The sequence below is a fragment of the Cololabis saira genome, chromosome 7, assembly GCF_033807715.1.
Source record: "Cololabis saira isolate AMF1-May2022 chromosome 7, fColSai1.1, whole genome shotgun sequence".
NCBI lineage: Eukaryota > Metazoa > Chordata > Actinopteri > Beloniformes > Belonidae > Cololabis > Cololabis saira.
This window is the reverse complement of record NC_084593.1, coordinates 21,200,666-21,218,548: the sequence shown is the minus strand read 5'-3', so window position 1 is coordinate 21,218,548 and position 17,883 is coordinate 21,200,666. Positions and strand designations below refer to the sequence as shown.

Here is a 17,883-nt window from a genome sequence, read left to right as displayed (position 1 = left end):
TTGCCAGTCCTATCTGTAACCTTTGAACTCCCGAGTGTGCCAGTCCTCCGCCATATTGACTGTTGTCTTGACTGTGGGGATATATAGGGAACATTTTGAGGTCCGAGTAGAGAAACGCAAAGTGTGCTCTGAAAAAAAATCACCGAAACTGGTGCAAAACTTTGCCCCCCCAAAAGCGTGATTACAAACACCGATCGACCGATGGCGAGGAAGAAAAGCAAGCAGCAGCAAGCGGTCGGCCAGAAGGAGCTTGTGGCTGGACAGAACCCACCGAAGAGTCCCGTCTCCCCCGGAGATGCAGCCGGCGGCGGCGGCGGGGATGCGGGGCTGGACCGGCTGGCCAACGCCAGGGCGAACCAGGTAGCCGAGGAAAACACAAAAAAAAAACATTTAAAAAAACAAAAAAAAACGATTAACGCGCTGGTTTTAAAATAAACCGGGCTCGCTATATCTGCTACCACCAATCCTGCTAATCCAAGCATCCTCCATTGTGCTTTTATTTTATGTAACTAACATCATGTTGGGGGGAAATTAAACGCAGCACGCTGGCGTTGTTGGACGACGTTTTTTAACACTGTGTAGTGTAAAAAAAGGGGTTGATTGACGGTGTTTAAATGGCTGAGCCCACGTTTGCATCGTGCATCGTGGCTGCAGCTGCAGCCCGTCTCATCCCCTCAGACAGGTGACATTGTGTGTCGGACAGGTCGTCCAGTTTCACACGTTTTCGCCAGTGTTTGTAGCTCCTCATCCGCCCTGCTAAAGCTTGAATTATGGTTCCGCGTTGAATCGACGCAGAGCCTACGCCGGAGGGTTACGGCGTAGACGCGCAACCCTACGGCGTAGGGTCTGCGTTGGTGTAACGCGGGACCATAAATCAGCCTTAACTGTAGCCGAGGCTAGGCGTGCTGCAAAAGCGTGCTCGCTGTCTCAGTCCCAGCTAGCAGCTTAGCAGACACACACACAGGAGAAATAATAACCCACTAATGCTCAGAGCTGGGTAGAGTAGCCAAAAATTGTACTCAAGTAAAAGTACTGTTACTTCAGAATAATGTGACTCAAGTAGAAGTAAGAAGTAGTCATCCAAATAATTACTTGAGTAAATGTAAAAAAGTACTTGGTGAAAAAACTACTCAAGTACTCTGATTTATTTTTTTAACACAACTATTCAAACAGACAAAAGTACAAAAAAATCATCTTCAGGCAAATCAATAAAATAAAATTAATAAAAATAGCTTAAATTAAAATAATCTTAAAGTAAATTCAAGTACTTTAATAAATAATAAAATAACAGAATAAAAAAATGAATTAAGCACAAGTAGCACAAAATTTCAAGCCTTTGTACTTTTCTTTTTTTAACCAGGCAGAACTAGAACAAGCCCATGAACTCATAGAAACTCTGTGTGTTTGAGTCTGTGTAAATGTGACAAAACATGCAAAAACAAACATTTTTCCCAAAGAATCACCCAGTGATGTCATGAGATTGACGCGTACGTGGATAAAAGGGATAAAAGAAGAGTAACAGCTCAACGTAGCCTAATGTAGTGGAGTAAGAGTAACAGTTTCTCCTTCACAAATCTACTCAAGTAAAAGTAAAAAGTATAGTGATTCAAAACTACTCCTAAAAGTACAAAATTTCCCAAAACTTACTCAAGTAAGTCCCAGCTAGCAGCTTAGCAGACACAAACAGAAGAAATAACCCACTAATGCTCAGAGCTGGGTAGAGTGGCCAAAAATTGTACTCAAGTAAAAGTACTGTTAGAATAATATGACTCAAGTAGAAGTAAAAAGTAGTCATCCAAATAATTACTTGAGTAAAAGTAAAAAAGTACTTGGTGAAAAAAGTACTCAAGTACTGAGTAACTGTTGAGTGACCTCTGATTTTTTTTTTTTTTTAACACAACCATTCAAACATACAAAAGTACAAAATAATCATCTTCAGGCAAATTAAATCAATAAAATAAAATTAATAAAAATAGTTTAAATTAAAATAATCTTAAAGTAAATTCAAGTACTTTAATAAATAATAAAATAACAGAATAAAAAAATGAATTAAGCACAAGTAGCCTTTGTACGTTTCTTTTTTAACCAGAACTAGAACAAGCCCATGAACTCATAGAAACTCTGTGTGTTTGAGTCTGTGTAAATGTGACAAAACATGCAAAAACAAACATTTTTCCCAAAGAATCACCCAGTGATGTCATGAAATTGACGCGTACGCGGATAAAAGGGATAAAAGAAAAGTAACAGTTCAACGTAGCCTAATGTAGCGGAGTAAGAGTAACAGTTTCTCCTTCACAAATCCACTCAAGTAAAAGTAAAAAGTATAGTGATTCAAAACTACTCCTAAAAGTAAAAAATTTCCCAAAACTTACTCAAGTAAATGTAACAGAGTAAATGTAACTCGTTACTACCCACCTCTGCTAATGCTCCCCCCAAACACAGTTTGCCACATTATTTTACTCAAGTGTGCTCTTTTTGCAACACACAAGTTGGTGTTATAGAGGTGTAACGTCAGAAAGTTAGAGGTTAAGACTGAATTATGGTTCTGCGTTAAATCGACGCAGAGCCTACGCCGTAGGGTACGCGGCGACGCGCACCTTACCGTAGGCTCTGCGTTGTTGTTACGCGTAACCATAAATCAGCCTTTAGATTTGCCAGCTAATGATGTGCAAGCTAAATCGATGTGAGTGACAGAAAGCTGAAGTTGAGGAGAACCAAACACCGTAAAAACAGAGTCAACCAGTATCTTCAATTGGAACAGCTGCTGAATGTGGTGGAAGGAGACCTGAAAAATGTGAAGGCATGGTTTGATATCAATAAGCTATCATTAAATCTAACAAAATCTAAGTTAATAATTTTTGGCACTAGAAACAATAAAATAAATAACAATTAAAATTAGTGGTATGGAAATAGAAAGACTATACGAAAATAAGTTCCTGGGAGTAATAAATGATGATAAACTTTGCTGGAAATCACATATAAATAGTTTAAAATCAAAAATGTCTAAAACCCTTGCAATATTAAGTAGAACAAATTATATATTCTGTCAAAGAGCACAGTTTTTGATGTATTACTCACTCATAGTTCCATACATTACTTATTGTGTGGAGGTATGGGGTAACACCTATAAAACAAATACAAATTATTGTATTACTATTTTCTTATTACAGAAAAGAGCTTTAAAGATAATGAATAGATCTGACTATTGTGAACCAACAAATAATTTCTTTATTAAATATAATACTCTAAAATTCCATGATATAGTAGAGCAGAAAACTGTTTTATTTGCCTTTAAAGCCCAGCAGAAACTGCTTCCAAACTGCATTCAGGACTTGTTCCAAATAAAAGAAACCCGCTATGACCTGAGGGGGAACTCATGTTTGGGATGACGACAGGAGGGAACAAATATTAAAAAGACATGTACATCAATTAAGGCAAGAGAAATAATGGAATAGTTGTGACAACGACCTAAAAAAGTGCAGTTCTATCTACAAGTTAAAGAAAATATTGTAAATAAATATAAAACACTATAACTATAAAGTATATTATCAAAAACATTCTAGAATGTGAAACGTCAATTTTATATTTTGTCGTATTTATAAATTTTTTGTCTACTTTATGCATTGTTTGTTTCCAAGGAGTAATGCTAATGTTTCAGATTTAAGCTGATCACAAGAGAAAAAGGGTAGGCACTATAAGCCACGGCTTCAGCCTACACCTTTTCGGCAAAAGCAATGTTTATTTTACTTTTTTCATTTTGTTTTGTAAAGAAAACTTGTACAAGACCGAAATAGAGACCATTTATTCATTCATTCAAAAAATAGCTGCTTCAAACTTTTTTGTTTTTACTTAATATTAAGGAAGTGTACCTTTTTGGTTGCATGTATGACTGTCATCTCAGATACATCTGTTATGTGGTTTAGTTGTTATTCCCTCTGTGTGCACCCAATCCACTGCATGTCTGGTCATTCTTGAAGCAGGATCTTTCTCTGGTTCATCTTCTGAGGGTAATGGTTGACTTTTTTTCTGGTTGCCCAAAAATTGCTGCATAATGAAATGTAATGTTTCTGTTGTATTTTGTCAATTCGATTACAACCTATGACGTACAACATTGCTGAAGTTGAATCAATATTTATTTCACATTAATCTATTTGGCACACTGCAGTGCACTTCAACTTACTGTTGCGTCTCCCAAATTGTATGTTGTTGTTAAATATGAGTGGCTTTTTCTTTGGACACTTTTAAATCTGCTCATAAAAAACACTTCTTCTTCTTGTCAATCCAGTGTAAGATTTTGATGTTATTGTTTTAACTTGTGTTTTTTTTGTGTCTTGTTTATTTATTTTTTATTATATACACTTACTATTTTTATCATATTTTTTTATTCCCAACCCCTCAGCTCTATGGTCAGTGGTTGCTATTTGTAAATGCTTTATACATAAAGTTGGGTTTGCTTGGCTACATGAAAACAAACCAATTGACAATTTAAAAATCTACAGACTGTACAGACAAAACAGTGAAGACTGCAAATGTCTATTCCCTTTTTTGACATATATATTCTGAAGCTCTACAGATGGTGAAGCCCCTTAACTTGTGATATTAGACAATAAGATTAAAATAGATGTGAGTTTCATTCTCTTCTCTATTAATTATCTCACCCGTGTTTGTTTTTTTTGTATAAAGGGATGCACACTTGTAAAATCGCAACAACTATAAAAAACAAGAAAAAAGACATATAGGCATATATTTGTCCTTTTTAAAAGAATAATGGAGTCCACACCTTTGGAGTGATTGGTTAAACCTAAAAAGAAAAATAAGTTTGTCAACCAAAATAGGCTGGTATCTTTTCCTTCATGGTGATGAATGATTACACAGATTTCTTATTATAGTTTATTTTCTTTTAAAGGAAGAACAATTGACAGTGGAATTATGTATTAATCTTTCTGTTTTGCTGTTTCTCACTTCCTCTTTAATGTGAACTAATTAAATGTTCAGGAAACACTATTGCCGAGTTAAAATCTTAACCACTTATTGTAGTCCAGTTAACATGATATATGGTCGATTATCATATAGTAGGCTTATGGGGTCTTCAAATGTTGTTTTCTCTTGACTTCTCTTGACTTGATGAGGTCCAGGATATTATAGAGCTTATGTCGACCATGTCAAAATATGAATAAGACTTTTCCTAAGACCAGTCTCATAATGGAGCGTTTACTTCTCCTAACTTAACATGTCAAAATATATTTTGGGTTCTGTGTCTCAGGAATTTTGCAATGATGTTCACAGAATGTTATCACTGCCATTGTTATAATTGTTGTTGGCGTTTGTCTAAACATCACTTAGTATTTTTTAATGTTTCTATACGATGAGCTGTTTGTTGCAACATTCGAGCACTGTTTGCACCAATGTTGTGACATTTCAAATGTTGTGACCTTCACGCTCTCTCTCTCTCTTCGCAGCCCATGCACACCTGCTGTCTCCTGTGCCATCGAGAGTTTAAGGACTGGGGAGCAGGCTCTGTGAACGGACTTCCCGGGGGCCACGGGACGAAGCTGGCTGACGCCGTGCCTGCGCTCTCACAAGCTTTGCTGCGAGAAGCGTCGGGACGAAAGCTCGCCGACGCCGTGCCCTCGCTGTCTCAGTCCCTGCTGGGAGAGGTGCCGCTGTGGATCTGTCAGAGCTGCTGTAAGAGTGTGGAAGAGGAGGAGAGGCGGAGCACACAGGAGCAGCCGACACAGGTAGACGTAGAAAAGGATTTGTGTCGAATGTTTTGAGTCGTGTCCAAAAAAAAAAAAAAGAAATCTGCTCCGATATTAAGCTCTTTAAAGACATGAGCCGCTTTCCATTAATCTGGAAGGATTTGAAATGTTGGTATCATGTCTGAATTAACATTTTATGTTGATATTTGGCACAAATGTCAAAAACATCTTAAAAAAAGAAAGTTAGATTTGTAAGTTATTTATCTAATTTACATTAGAGGAATACATTGCTTAGTCGAGTTGTTCCTCTGCCATACTGTATTTTTGTGTAACCTTCCAGATTATTAACTGATTGAGTGTTTCTTTCATTTCTCTCTCCAATTCAGGTGCCATTGTCACACTCTTCCTCTTGTAAGTCCCAAAGCTGTGGGAACGGTTACCCGGAGCAAAGTACTGTTGATTGGGACCCGAGTTCCTTCCTGTCAGCCCACAAACTGTCAGGTCTCTGGAACTCTGCCCACACCAACGGAGGGGAGCACTGCAACCACAACACTTCTTCACACACGCAGCAAGGTCTGTCATCACAGGGTAAGAGGAAAACTTTTGGGCAACAAAGACAGGAATATGTTTAAAACATTGCAAAGCCACATTTTAGGCTGTTTTTGTGCATTTCTTATGAGAAGGGTTTATTAGAATTAGAAAGTTTTATTAGAATTAAGGGTAGCTGACGTGTGGTGGGGATGTACTGCACTGTCTTGCAACGTTAACATTTGTAATACCCTTTTCATAAATTGTAAAATATTTTTAAAGGAAACTAATGAAGTGTTTTATAATAAATATATTCATCCTTGTTATTAGATAATATAAATCATGAGACCGTCTCATGTGCAAACCCAGGTGTCATTTTCAACCCACAACCCAAATAATACTATTTTTGACTTTAACTTGCACAGTATATGATGCCATGTTTTGCCATAATAACACACAAACTTGCAAGCCATATATCCTGTTGAGGTTTGTAAACACTAGTTGTGCACCACTTAGTACGGTGACTAGACAGTCATGTGAACATTTCAAACAAACAAGGATATATAAAAAGAAACAATCAGTGCAAGTGGTACACAGAGAAAAATATAAATGAAAATAGCCACAAATATAAAAGCTGGCATGTAAAGAGAAAAACATGTTATCACATACAGCTTACAGGCAAATTAAGATAACACATCACAGTAGTTTAAAACTTCTCTATAAAGAGCAACGCCTCGGAGGAACAGCACCTGTTAGGTCAATGAGAAAACTACAACATATAATCACAGTTTTGTTTTACTTATCCAGCTGAGTTTGCACAGTTCACTTGATAAATAGGAGCACAAAGAAACATCTGCTTGTTGCATTACTTATATCTTTCCCAAAAAAGGTTGTAGAAATAAAGTCACTGAAATGCAAGAATAGTTTGGGAATTAAACTGCAGCTCCTTAGATAACAATTTCATTAGGAATTTCCTTTTTGCATCGTTATAAAAAGGGTTAAGTCTCAGAAAAGCTGGTCTCAGTAATTATTTGTCTTTGTCTGTCGAGTATTCGGTGGTTGAGAGAGGTGGTTATACAGAGTAACTCAGGCGCGCTATGGAGCTGGAACGTTTCCTTGTCATTAACACGAGAGATTTTTCACTTGTGGAAAAGCGAAAGTAAGATGTGTATGTGCTTGTGTGTGAGTGTGTCACCTATGAAAGGCAAGTGTTTTGGCAGAGAGCTATGATGACATTGCTGCCACCTGTGTTCTTCCTGTTTCTTGGCTTTTTGTAGAGTTGTGCTTGTGCCGCTTGTTTATTGTTTAGTAAATATCTGAAGGTTAATGTGCCTGGATCCCAGTGAAATGGATGGAAGCAGAAGTAGTTGATTGATGGACATAATACCTAGTTTAGCTTTAATTTGTTTACTTGAGGAAGAAAGAAACAATCTCAACACCTGTCTCAGCTAACACTTTGTGGAAGCACATTTTGCCTTTATCTAATATTTTATTTGCATCAAGACTTTGTGGATAAGTTTCTATTAATTTTACACATCGAGATATCAGAATTTTCTCTCACTTTTCGTTGCAAAACAGTTCAAGTTCCTTCAAACTGTGAGGGTATCTCTTCTGTACGGCTCTTTTCGGGTCATCCAATAGGTTTCCAATGAGATTAAGGTCTGGGTGCTGACCGGGACTTTCCAAAACTTAGATTTTTCCTTTTCTGAAGGCTTGTTGTCTTGAAAGTTAGGTGTCAAACTGTCTTGGTATTTGGAGCTATTCATTTTCACGTGTATCTTGATAAGTGCCACCAGCATGCTCCACTGTAGGAATGGTGTGCCTTGGATGATGCACTGTATGTACTTTGCACTAAACTTCCAGAAATAAGGCAAAAAAGTTTAACCTTTCGTCTCATCGGTGCATAACATGTTTTTGGGTGATCGGATCTTTTTTAGGCATACTTTAGACAGGCTTGCATATTCTTTTTTTTATGTAAGAAACTGCTTTCGTTTTGCCACTTTACTCCGTAGCGCAGACTCGTGCAGAGTGCTGGAGATGGTAGTCACATGCAGGGGGCACCAGAACCTGCCAGGAACTCTGTAGTCGCTGTTGCTCTTGGTAGCCTCCCTGATACGTTTTCTCCTCCTTTCATCAACTTGGGATGTCTGTCATGATCTTGGCAATGTCCCTGTGGTGCCACATTTTCTCCACTTATTGATGATTGTTTTGATAGCATCCCACGATACATTCAGTACTATTGATATCTTTTATATGCTTCTTTTGATTGGTACCTTTCAGCAATTCTCACAATTTCTTTCTCAACTTCATGTAGCCCATAGTTTTCAGTAGAGTGAACCCCCAAACACTAAGCAAATACAGAATTTGCTGACTTTTATTAAACATTTCTTTTGTTCCAGAAGTTTTGTTTGTTGAAAGATTACATTACAGTTGGGCCAATTCTGACATTTATGTTGTTATTTCTATATCTTCAAAAAAAAAGCGGCAGTCTCTTATGTTTCTGTTGACTTTTTCCATACACTGTACTTACTGATAGTTTACCTCATCATATATGAAGACAAATAGCTGGTTGGAGTTCTTTTGTTTTTGTTTTTTTTCTGCACAGGAGAATCTAGGTTGTTAATAGATGTTTTGGTTTGTAGGGAGAAGTTTTGTCTCGTTTGCTCTCGTTTCTCATAACAAGGATAAATGATCAACAGCAGATGGTTTAAAATGCTTCTAAAAATAGGGAAATGATCTTGCAAAACATAAAACTAGAAGAAAATAAATGTTACAATGTTTCCATTTGCAGGTGTATCAGTAGGATCAACCTGTCATGAGAAAAGGAGCCTTCATGAAGCGCCTGGAAAATCTACTAAAACGTCGGTGCCCAAAGTCTGTCCGTACAGCCACCCGTCATCCCAGAACTCCAGTGGATCTTCTGCTGGGAACCCCTTGTCTACCTCAGCAGACCTTTGTAAAACTACCCCCAAGCACTTCAAGACCATGTGCCGTCGACCAACACCGCCAGGTATTTTTTTATTTGTACTTTCATCTCCGGTTGGTTCAGGAGCATTTTAATGAATCCAGTTTTCACAGAATGGAGACCGTGGATCTTTTTTATTCTGATTTTTCTCTGTATTACTACTTATGACTTAGTTTGTGTCTTATGTGCAGCAGAAACCGCTAAATGTGCTCTTAGTTTTAATAATTAAGAGCAATCCCTGATGCGCAAGCCAGGCAATCTTTTACTCAAACATGTTTTACTTCAAGCAGATACTGTTTGTAGATTTTTGAATCATGTCACTTTTTCTTCAGACAATTATTTACCCGCAATGCAGAATGCAAAACGTAGTCCCTTTAGCCATACTACTCTTTGATTTGATTATTTCTTTGAAAACTCTTTTTCATTAAAAAAACAGTATTTAAACTATTTTAAGAAAATTGCAAACCGGTGCCTAAGTTCAAATTCAATGTTATCTATCTGACTCACATTAACGGTAATTACAGAGCTTAAAAAAAAACCAAACATATTAAACCCTTTGTCTGACCTGTCATATCTGACATATACAGATATCTCCAGGGGTAAATAAATAGGCCTTCTACTTAGGGGTGTAACGGTACACAAAAATTACGGTTTGAGGTCATGGTTCGGTTCATTTTCGGTACAGTAAGGTAAAAAAACACAAAACTCAACAATTGCTTTTCGTTTACTTTTCAGCTTTTGCGGACAAGGGTTTATACATTTTCTTATGAAAATGAAACATTAAAAAATATATAAAAATAGGAATAAACAATATAGTACTACTTAAATCTATTACCAAGTCCTCCAATAAATAAAATATTGTCAAACAAAATTTACTCTGAAACAAAATATAAAACGTGTTTAAAACCTGTGTTCTCAACAACTGAGTGGTCGCAGATCCGTCACTATAAAGACACCAAAGGCATTAGTTATAGCGTTAGCCCGACCTGAATTACTGGCAAAAGCCTGTTTAGATGCCAAAGGTAGCTGCGTTGACAGCAGCAGCGATATTCAAATTCCTGTGGTGTCGTTTCAAATGCTTTATGAGGTTTGACGTGTTGCCAGAAAACAGGTCCGATTACTGATGAACAACGTCGGCATACTGCTCTCGTCTTATCTACTTGTCTTTGTCCGTTGTTGCTTCTTACTGGGGAACAGAAATGTTCCCAAACAGTAGACCTTAAAGATAAGGCTTCAAGCTCCAGCGTCTTGTTTGCATCAACCGTGACGGCTGCTAGCTGAAAAAAAAAAACACACGGGAGTCTGGTGCTGACTACATTACAAACTACCAGTCCGCCACTTAAAGGGGACCTATTATGGCATCTAATACCTATTTTAAACAGGCCTTGAATTTCTTAAAAACAAGCTTTTGATTGTTTTTGCTAAATAAATTAGAAATTCAGCCTCTAAACCATGTCTTTATCTTCCCATTCTCTAACCTCATTCTCTATGTGGGATTCTGAGTGGGCGGGGCTATGATAATGAGGCTCTGTGTTGATTGGCTGCCTGAATGACGCAATACACCGCTACGAAAAAATGGCGGAAGCTCCGGCGGCTTTATTTTCTATTGGACTGTCCTAATTGGCCGCAGCGCGACGCGGCGCACCTTTTTGAGCTGAACATTTGTCGGACACCCTGCTTCTATTTTCTTCCTGTCGCTCGCGTTGAAAGCCGGTTGAAAGCGCTGTAGGAAACGGTCTTGGATGAGGAACGGCTGATCCAGTTAGTTGAAATGAGAAGTTATCTCTATGATACCTCCTCATTTCACTACAAAAACCTCAATAAAGTGGCAGCTGCTGGAGGGAGATGGACAGAGAGCGTCCGATGTCACGCAGTGCGACACGGTAGTCGGACGCTCACATGCAGTTATGACACGGTGTTTAGTTGTGGGCGTGGTTTGCATTTTGGTTACGTAACGACGGGAGCAGAATCTGAACGGCTCGTAGAAGCCACATCACACTGGACGGCTCATCCGGGCGGCTGTACAGACACTGCAGAATTTGGTTGCTTTCCTCCTTCTCTGAGTTGGCAGGCTGAGGGGAGACCACTTTATATATGTTAAAGCAAGAAAAATTTTTTTTTTCATAATAGGTCCCCTTTAAGATGTCTGTAAGGGGAACTCTGATTTGAAGTATGCTCTGCGTGCAAAACAAGCCTGTTAACTAGCTACTGTTAAACATTTTGTTCGGATCGGTACACATCTGCACTGTACCGACAACCCTGTACCAAAACGGTTCAGCACGACTGCGTGAACCGCTAAGCCTGATTTAAGGTTCTGCGTTAAACCAATGCAGAGCCTACGCCGTTGCCGTGACGCCGTCGTGAACCCTTCGGACTTCTCAGTCACTCCATTTCGCCACGGTGCAGTACCCCCCCAGAGCGCTAGTTGATACTTTGTTTAGCTTCCGGCTTTTCCGGTCACAGTGAATCAAAGAGATAAGGACAACTATTGTGCAAAACGACCCCCCCCCCCAAAACAAAAAATACACACACACAGAAAGAAAAGAGCGCTGAAAGTTCACTACTGCTTCACGAACCGGAACCGGAAATGCGTTGCTACCAAGCAAACCAATCACAGCCCTCTCGGTCTGCGTTGGGTCTGCGTCGCCTCCACGCGTAGTTACATTTTTTGGGAGGTGCACGTCAGGCTACGGAGAGCCTCCCGCGTAGCCGCGTACCCTACGGCGTAGGCTCTGCGTTGATTTAACGCAGAACCATAATTCAGCCTTTACACCCCTACTTCTACTACTTTCACATCATCAGTTGGAATATTTTGCATAGGTCTGTTCTGTCAAAAACATCAGTTATCATGCAATCAATTAAGAATGATATAAAGGGATTTAATAACTTTCACAAGGACTCTTTAATGACTCTCATTTAGGGTTACGGATGTAAATTAAACTGTTCCAATTGAACATAAACTGGTGCTCCTGGTGACAAGATGGTTCAGTGGGACTAATAACTAATTGTGCTTGTTGTTTTTCATCACATAGGTGAAGCCTTCCATCCCAACGACCACCATCAACACGTAGACTTGTCGGTACCCCCAAACAGTCCCACTGGTCTTTCTTCTCACCATTCCTCCTTGTTGCCCCCAAAGCCGAACTCTGGGCAGCATGGCCACGTAACCTCCTCCTGTGCTACTGGTGTGGCGGCCCATGCTCCATTCTCACCGCTGGTACCAAACCTTCACAGCCCCACAGCCAAACTTAACTCTTCAAGTCCAGAGAGTCCAACATCTGTCCACAAGCCCAGCCCGTGCAAAAACTCACACATTCCTGCTGTGAACACGCAACACAGCAAACTTGGCACGTCCCTCATGGGCTGCAACCACTCTTGTAACGGACACAATCCAGGAACGGTGGCCCCCTCCAACGTAGGCCATCTAACAGCGGGGGCCTGCAGGTTAGTGCTCATGTCTCAGCTTTGCTTTTCTGTCATGTGAAATGCACGAGTGTTTATCGATAGTGCAAATAAATTTGCTTCTTCTTCTTTGTCTTTTTTTATGTTTTGCAGGGATCAAGCATGTAAGGGGCACAAAGTGACAAATGGAACATTATGCCATCCTTCATCTGAGTTAGAGGAAGGAGAGGATGAAGACAGCAGCTCTGAGAGGAGCTCCTGCGCCTCCTCCTCCACCAACCAGAAGGATGGGAAGTACTGCGACTGCTGCTACTGCGAGTTCTTTGGACACAATGCGGTACTTATTGCTGGCATTTCCTTTCAAAATAGTATACCAAATACATTTAGCTATGAAGGAATGATTGAACATTTATCCAAGCTAACGCGGTGACAAAGGTATTGACCATTTCACCACAGCCTCCAGCTGCACCAACGAGCCGAAATTACGCTGAGATCCGAGAGAAACTTCGCTCACGTCTCACCCGGCGTAAGGAGGAGCTGCCTCCGCGTCAAGATTCAGAACTGACAACAACTGGTGCCATTGACAACAGGGATGTAGACGAGCTGCTCGACTTCATCAACAGTTCTGAGCCCAAACCTGTCAACAGTGCCAAGGCTGCCAAAAGGGCTCGGCACAAACAGAAAAAGAAGGTATGGCCACCTTAGAAACCATGTGTAGCTCTTTGTGTCTTTGTGAAGTTATATCGTATAATTCATAGTGCTTTGAAGCTTGGCTATGAGCTTATTAGTAACAATTTGACCAGCTCAACAAAAATGTGCATGAAATACATGTACAAAAACACATTAACAGTTGTAGGAATTCCCAAACTGCAACCGTGTTAAATAATTGCATGAAATCTTGTCAATCCATCGTGGGTAGATGGGCATTTTGAACTCAAATACAAATGTGGTAATATAATCTTAACTGTCTTTGGCCCTGTCCCAATACTCCCACTACCCCTACTTTTCAGCCCTACCCCTACATTTTGCACGTTCCCGTGAGGATAGTGGTGTCCCAATTTCTCTTTTCACCTAGGGGTAGTGGAGAAAACAAGGGTAGTGGCTATGAATCTGTCCCTACGGATCGAGGGATTTCGGATGCTCACTAGCTGAACAAGGCCCTGAACAATTTCCCAGAATGCTTTTCGTCGTCATTTGCGGACTGAATCAAAAAAAAAAAAAACATGGCGGACATTTCTTAGTGAATAAAATCAATATTTTGAGTTAATTTCTGCATAAAAATGCGTTTTGATTACATTTCTAGCGAGAAATATATATTTTACTTTCATAATATTCACTCAGTGAATGTACATAATCACTTGTTTGCCCGTTGTTGCGAAGTCTTTTTCAAACCTCGTCCAGAATAAAGGCTGATTTATGGTTCCGCGCCACACCAACGCAGAGCCTACGGGGTAGGTTACGCGGCGACGCGCGCCCTACGCCGTAGGCTCTGCGTCGATTTAACGCAGAACCATAAATCAGCTCCCGAGCCGGCAGGCAGGCAGAAATCCCGAAATTTTCGGAGCAGATTTCTTAACAGGCGTAGCTACAACTGTTAGATTTAATCTATTAAACCAACATTTATCTTCCTAAATGATTTATTTCAGCCAGCGGTAATTCTCCACAGAGCTGCAGGTTTCTCCCCGGGACGACGGCACAGGTTGACCTGGCGATCACGTCTGTACTCCGGCTGCTGCTGCTGCGCCCCGGTCTTATTATCGCCGAAAACATCAGATCAAATTTCTTAACAGGCGTTATTTGGATAAACTGAGCCCAGGTTGGGGATCTTAACGGTTACTTTTACGCCTGAAAAAATATTAAAACTTAATAAAGTGGCATATTAACAGTGCTACAGCTGAAATTAAAACAGCTTTTGGCTCTCAGCTTCCTGATTTTAGGGGTGGTGCTGAAAGTAGGAGTAGGGGGAGTATTGGGACACGGCCCTGGGAAGATTTCAAGTGCCCTAAAATCTGTGGCTTCTTTTTTAGGGCTAGTGGTAGTGAGGGAGGGCTAGTGGAAGAAAGTAGGGGGTGTACTGGGATTGGCCCTTTCACTATGAATTTAGACTACTCTCCATTTTACCTGCCTTGATAGTATCATTTTGAGTGCGTTTACCTATTTTCACACATGTCTGCACCATCTCTGTTGTAGGAAAAAGCTCAGCAGGGCAGCATGGGATCTGCAAGCAGTGACCCCCACTCTAATCCCTCTGAGCCCGTCGATGAACCCATCCCCGATGGCACAGAAACCAATCGGTTGCTTGACTGGCCTCAGCTGGAGCTTGAAAGGGTCAACAGTTTTCTTACAAGTCGACTAGAAGAGATTAAGAACACCATCAAAGACTCAATCCGGGCCTCATTTAGCATGTACGACCTCAATCTGGATGTCAATGACTTCCCAAAGAAGGCAGCGACATTGGAGGGAAACCATTTACTGTCCCATCTCAATGGTTCCTCTGACTTGCAGCAGATAGATCTGGACCTCTCTCCTCTTTCGTTGGGAAACTTTAAGAGCCACCTGGACCTGGTTAATGGATGGGAGGACACGAATATTACCTCATCCTCAAGTGCCGCTACCACCACCACCACTACCACTTCATCATCGGGGGTTAATGCTGCTTCAAAGGAAAACCAGCGGTTGCAGACTACCACCAGTTTCTCAAAGTTCATAAGCGCTCGCTCCCCAGATAAATGCACTTCCGGATCTGACAATTTGCCACAGGTGCCCACTCAGGCGACGGCTAAATCAAAGGACGACACCCCCGAACCCAAAAACGCAACAACTGGAAATGGTGGTGCAAAGTCAAAGAAGAATAAAAAGCAGCAGAGACAGGAGCAACCTCTTCCGGAGCAAAATCTCAATAAACCAACCAAAGCTGCCTCTGGGAATGAAGCACAGCAACCCAGTGAGCCTAAAGAAATGACTTTCAATGGCTCAAAGTCTGGCAGCAAACAGCTGCAACACTCTGCAGAGAACCAGAGGAATGGCCCCAAGAAAGCAGATGAGGGCAGAACATCCAAACATGCAACAAATGGAGCAAATGGTGGCCCTTTGGGTGCTCAGAGGGGGAAGAGTGATACAGAGACACGAGGTCGATTTGAGCAAGAAATGGGGAACAAAGCCAATCCCGCCCTTCCAGCAAATGGGACTCAACAGCAGCAATCCAAGGGGAAAAATAAGAAGAACAAAAACAAGGGTGAAAAGTCCAACAATGTTATTGGTATGGGAGAATAGTTTTATTTTTTACTTGCAATACTTTTTATTTCAACTTTACTCTAATTTGAATCTTTACTTTCATTCCTTAGATGATGTATTTCTTCCTAAAGATGGGGATCCAACACAAATGGATGAGATTGATCGGGAGGTGGAACACTTCAAAAGGTAAACTCAACACTTTACTGTGTTTGATCTGAACTGTTGGATTTACTGTCTCCACTAAAACAGATTTTGCTTTCTTTTTTTTTGTTTTGTTTCTGTATTTATCCCCTGTAGGTTTTGTCTCGATTCTGCAAAGCAAACTCGCCAGAAGGTAGCAGTGAACTGGTCCAACTTCACCCTCAAAAAGGTTCCCACCAATGCAGCTCAATAACTTGGACGAGTGCCAGAGAAAAACTTACCAGAAACTCTCTCAGTGGAGCTCTGTTTGGCCCGAGGCCTTCTCATTCCCAGTTTTCTTCTTCTCGTCCTCCTTACAAAGCCAAGGGACCCTGGTTTAAAAATCCTACTCCTCTATTCAGAAGACTGAGACTTTGCTTGAGACTTACAAGCCAGGGTGCATTCTCGACGCCGACTATACCCTTCGCTATTATCGCAATGTTCACTGACTGAGAGATGCAAAAATGGAAAGAAAAAACATCTGTTGAAGTAACTGCATCCATGTGCTTACATATGTAGTATGTAAACAAGTACCTTACATGAAATAAATGGTTTTATCACAAATCTGAGACATTTTAACGTTGTTAAACTGCTGAATTCCATTCAGTTCAATCTGGTGCTCGCCATCCATCCTGCTTCTCTACAATCCAACCCAATACAGTAGTCTCAATGGGCATTTGTCTTATACTGTACGAGTGTTTGAAAGTAGCACAAGACAACCTTTTGACGCAATACTAAGAAAAATACATCTACAGGCAACAACTGTAATGGCACTTGCATTGATTTTACTTAGGCCTCTGTTACCTGCTCAACATTTATAATTGTCCCAAATTTTTATTCTGATAACCAAATATTTTAAAAGTCACTCTGAGACAAATGAACTTCCTACACTGTCTTGTTATGAAATGACAAAAGGAAAAAAAATGAAGCATGACATTTAACTATTACGACAGCAACACTAATATAATCTTTTATCAATTTAGTGATTACATTTTTTTTTAACATTTGGCCGATGGGATGCACATGCATCTCTGTGCATGATGTATGCCACAGGAAAAAAAAACTGAACTCTGATTCCCGAAAGTGCACTGGGAGATGTTAAATGTGTGTGTTGCTTCAGTGTCAGTCCCCCTGTGGTGTTTAGTATTAAGCAATTATATTTTATATTCTACACACACTCTGCCATCTGTAAAAAATAAAATCCATTACTGTAACTTTTTCCATCCCTAAACTGGTATTTAGATCCCAACACCACATGAACCCCATGTGCAATGTTTCATTTTGACAGTGGTTGGAAACCTGTTTGAAGCAGCTAATTTAAATGCTTGTACATAATAAGTTAGTGAAAATGCTTCGGCCCATCCAAGCCTTTGTCAAGCATTTCTGAGTGTGAGTAAATGAATGAGCAAGTTTCCTTTAAAGCCATGCTACTGTTATTTGTACTCTTATCCTGATGACACCCACCTGTCTGAAGCTCCAGTCTTGATTATCCTTTAATGACAAATATCACTTAAGAGACCTTTGGGACAGGAGCCTTAGGTTTGACGCCAATATCAATGTTTTAGCTTATGGTTTTGATTAAGATGGATGATTTTTTTTTTTTTTTAATCTGTGCTGAAATTTTTTTTTTTAATATAACATCTCTGATGCTTTCCGAGTTACACTCAATTAGAGAATATTATCTTAATGTTTCGAATGTAGATTTATACTATACCAATAATAGCCAAGTGTGTGTTGGCTTGTTTCCTTTTTTTATTATTCACTTTTGATACTGTGAAAAAAATCTTTCGGTCCGAAAGATTAAAACATTACCGTTTTGACAAAAAGAAATTTAAAGTGTGGTGTTTGCTTTCTAAGTTGACCTTTTTTGGTGAA

At 40.0% G+C, this 17,883-nt stretch overlaps 1 protein-coding gene across 2 annotated transcripts; it reads left to right on the top strand.

Moving 5' to 3' along the window:
* The first annotated feature begins 38 nt into the window (after positions 1-38).
* fam193b (family with sequence similarity 193 member B) lies at positions 39-17,815 on the top strand. Of its 2 annotated transcripts, none has more exons than XM_061725034.1 (10): positions 39-360; positions 5,460-5,738; positions 6,086-6,272; positions 9,019-9,237; positions 12,225-12,636; positions 12,748-12,931; positions 13,051-13,284; positions 14,785-15,853; positions 15,939-16,014; positions 16,126-17,815. In XM_061725034.1, exons 1-10 carry the CDS (start codon positions 202-204, stop codon positions 16,220-16,222), a joined length of 2,916 nt encoding a protein of 971 aa, XP_061581018.1. In that variant the 5' UTR covers positions 39-201; the 3' UTR covers positions 16,223-17,815. The 2 variants fall into 2 exon arrangements, with proteins under 2 accessions (XP_061581018.1, XP_061581017.1); XM_061725033.1 differs by having other exon boundaries at positions 6,086-6,287.
* The last annotated feature ends 68 nt before the right edge of the window (positions 17,816-17,883 follow it).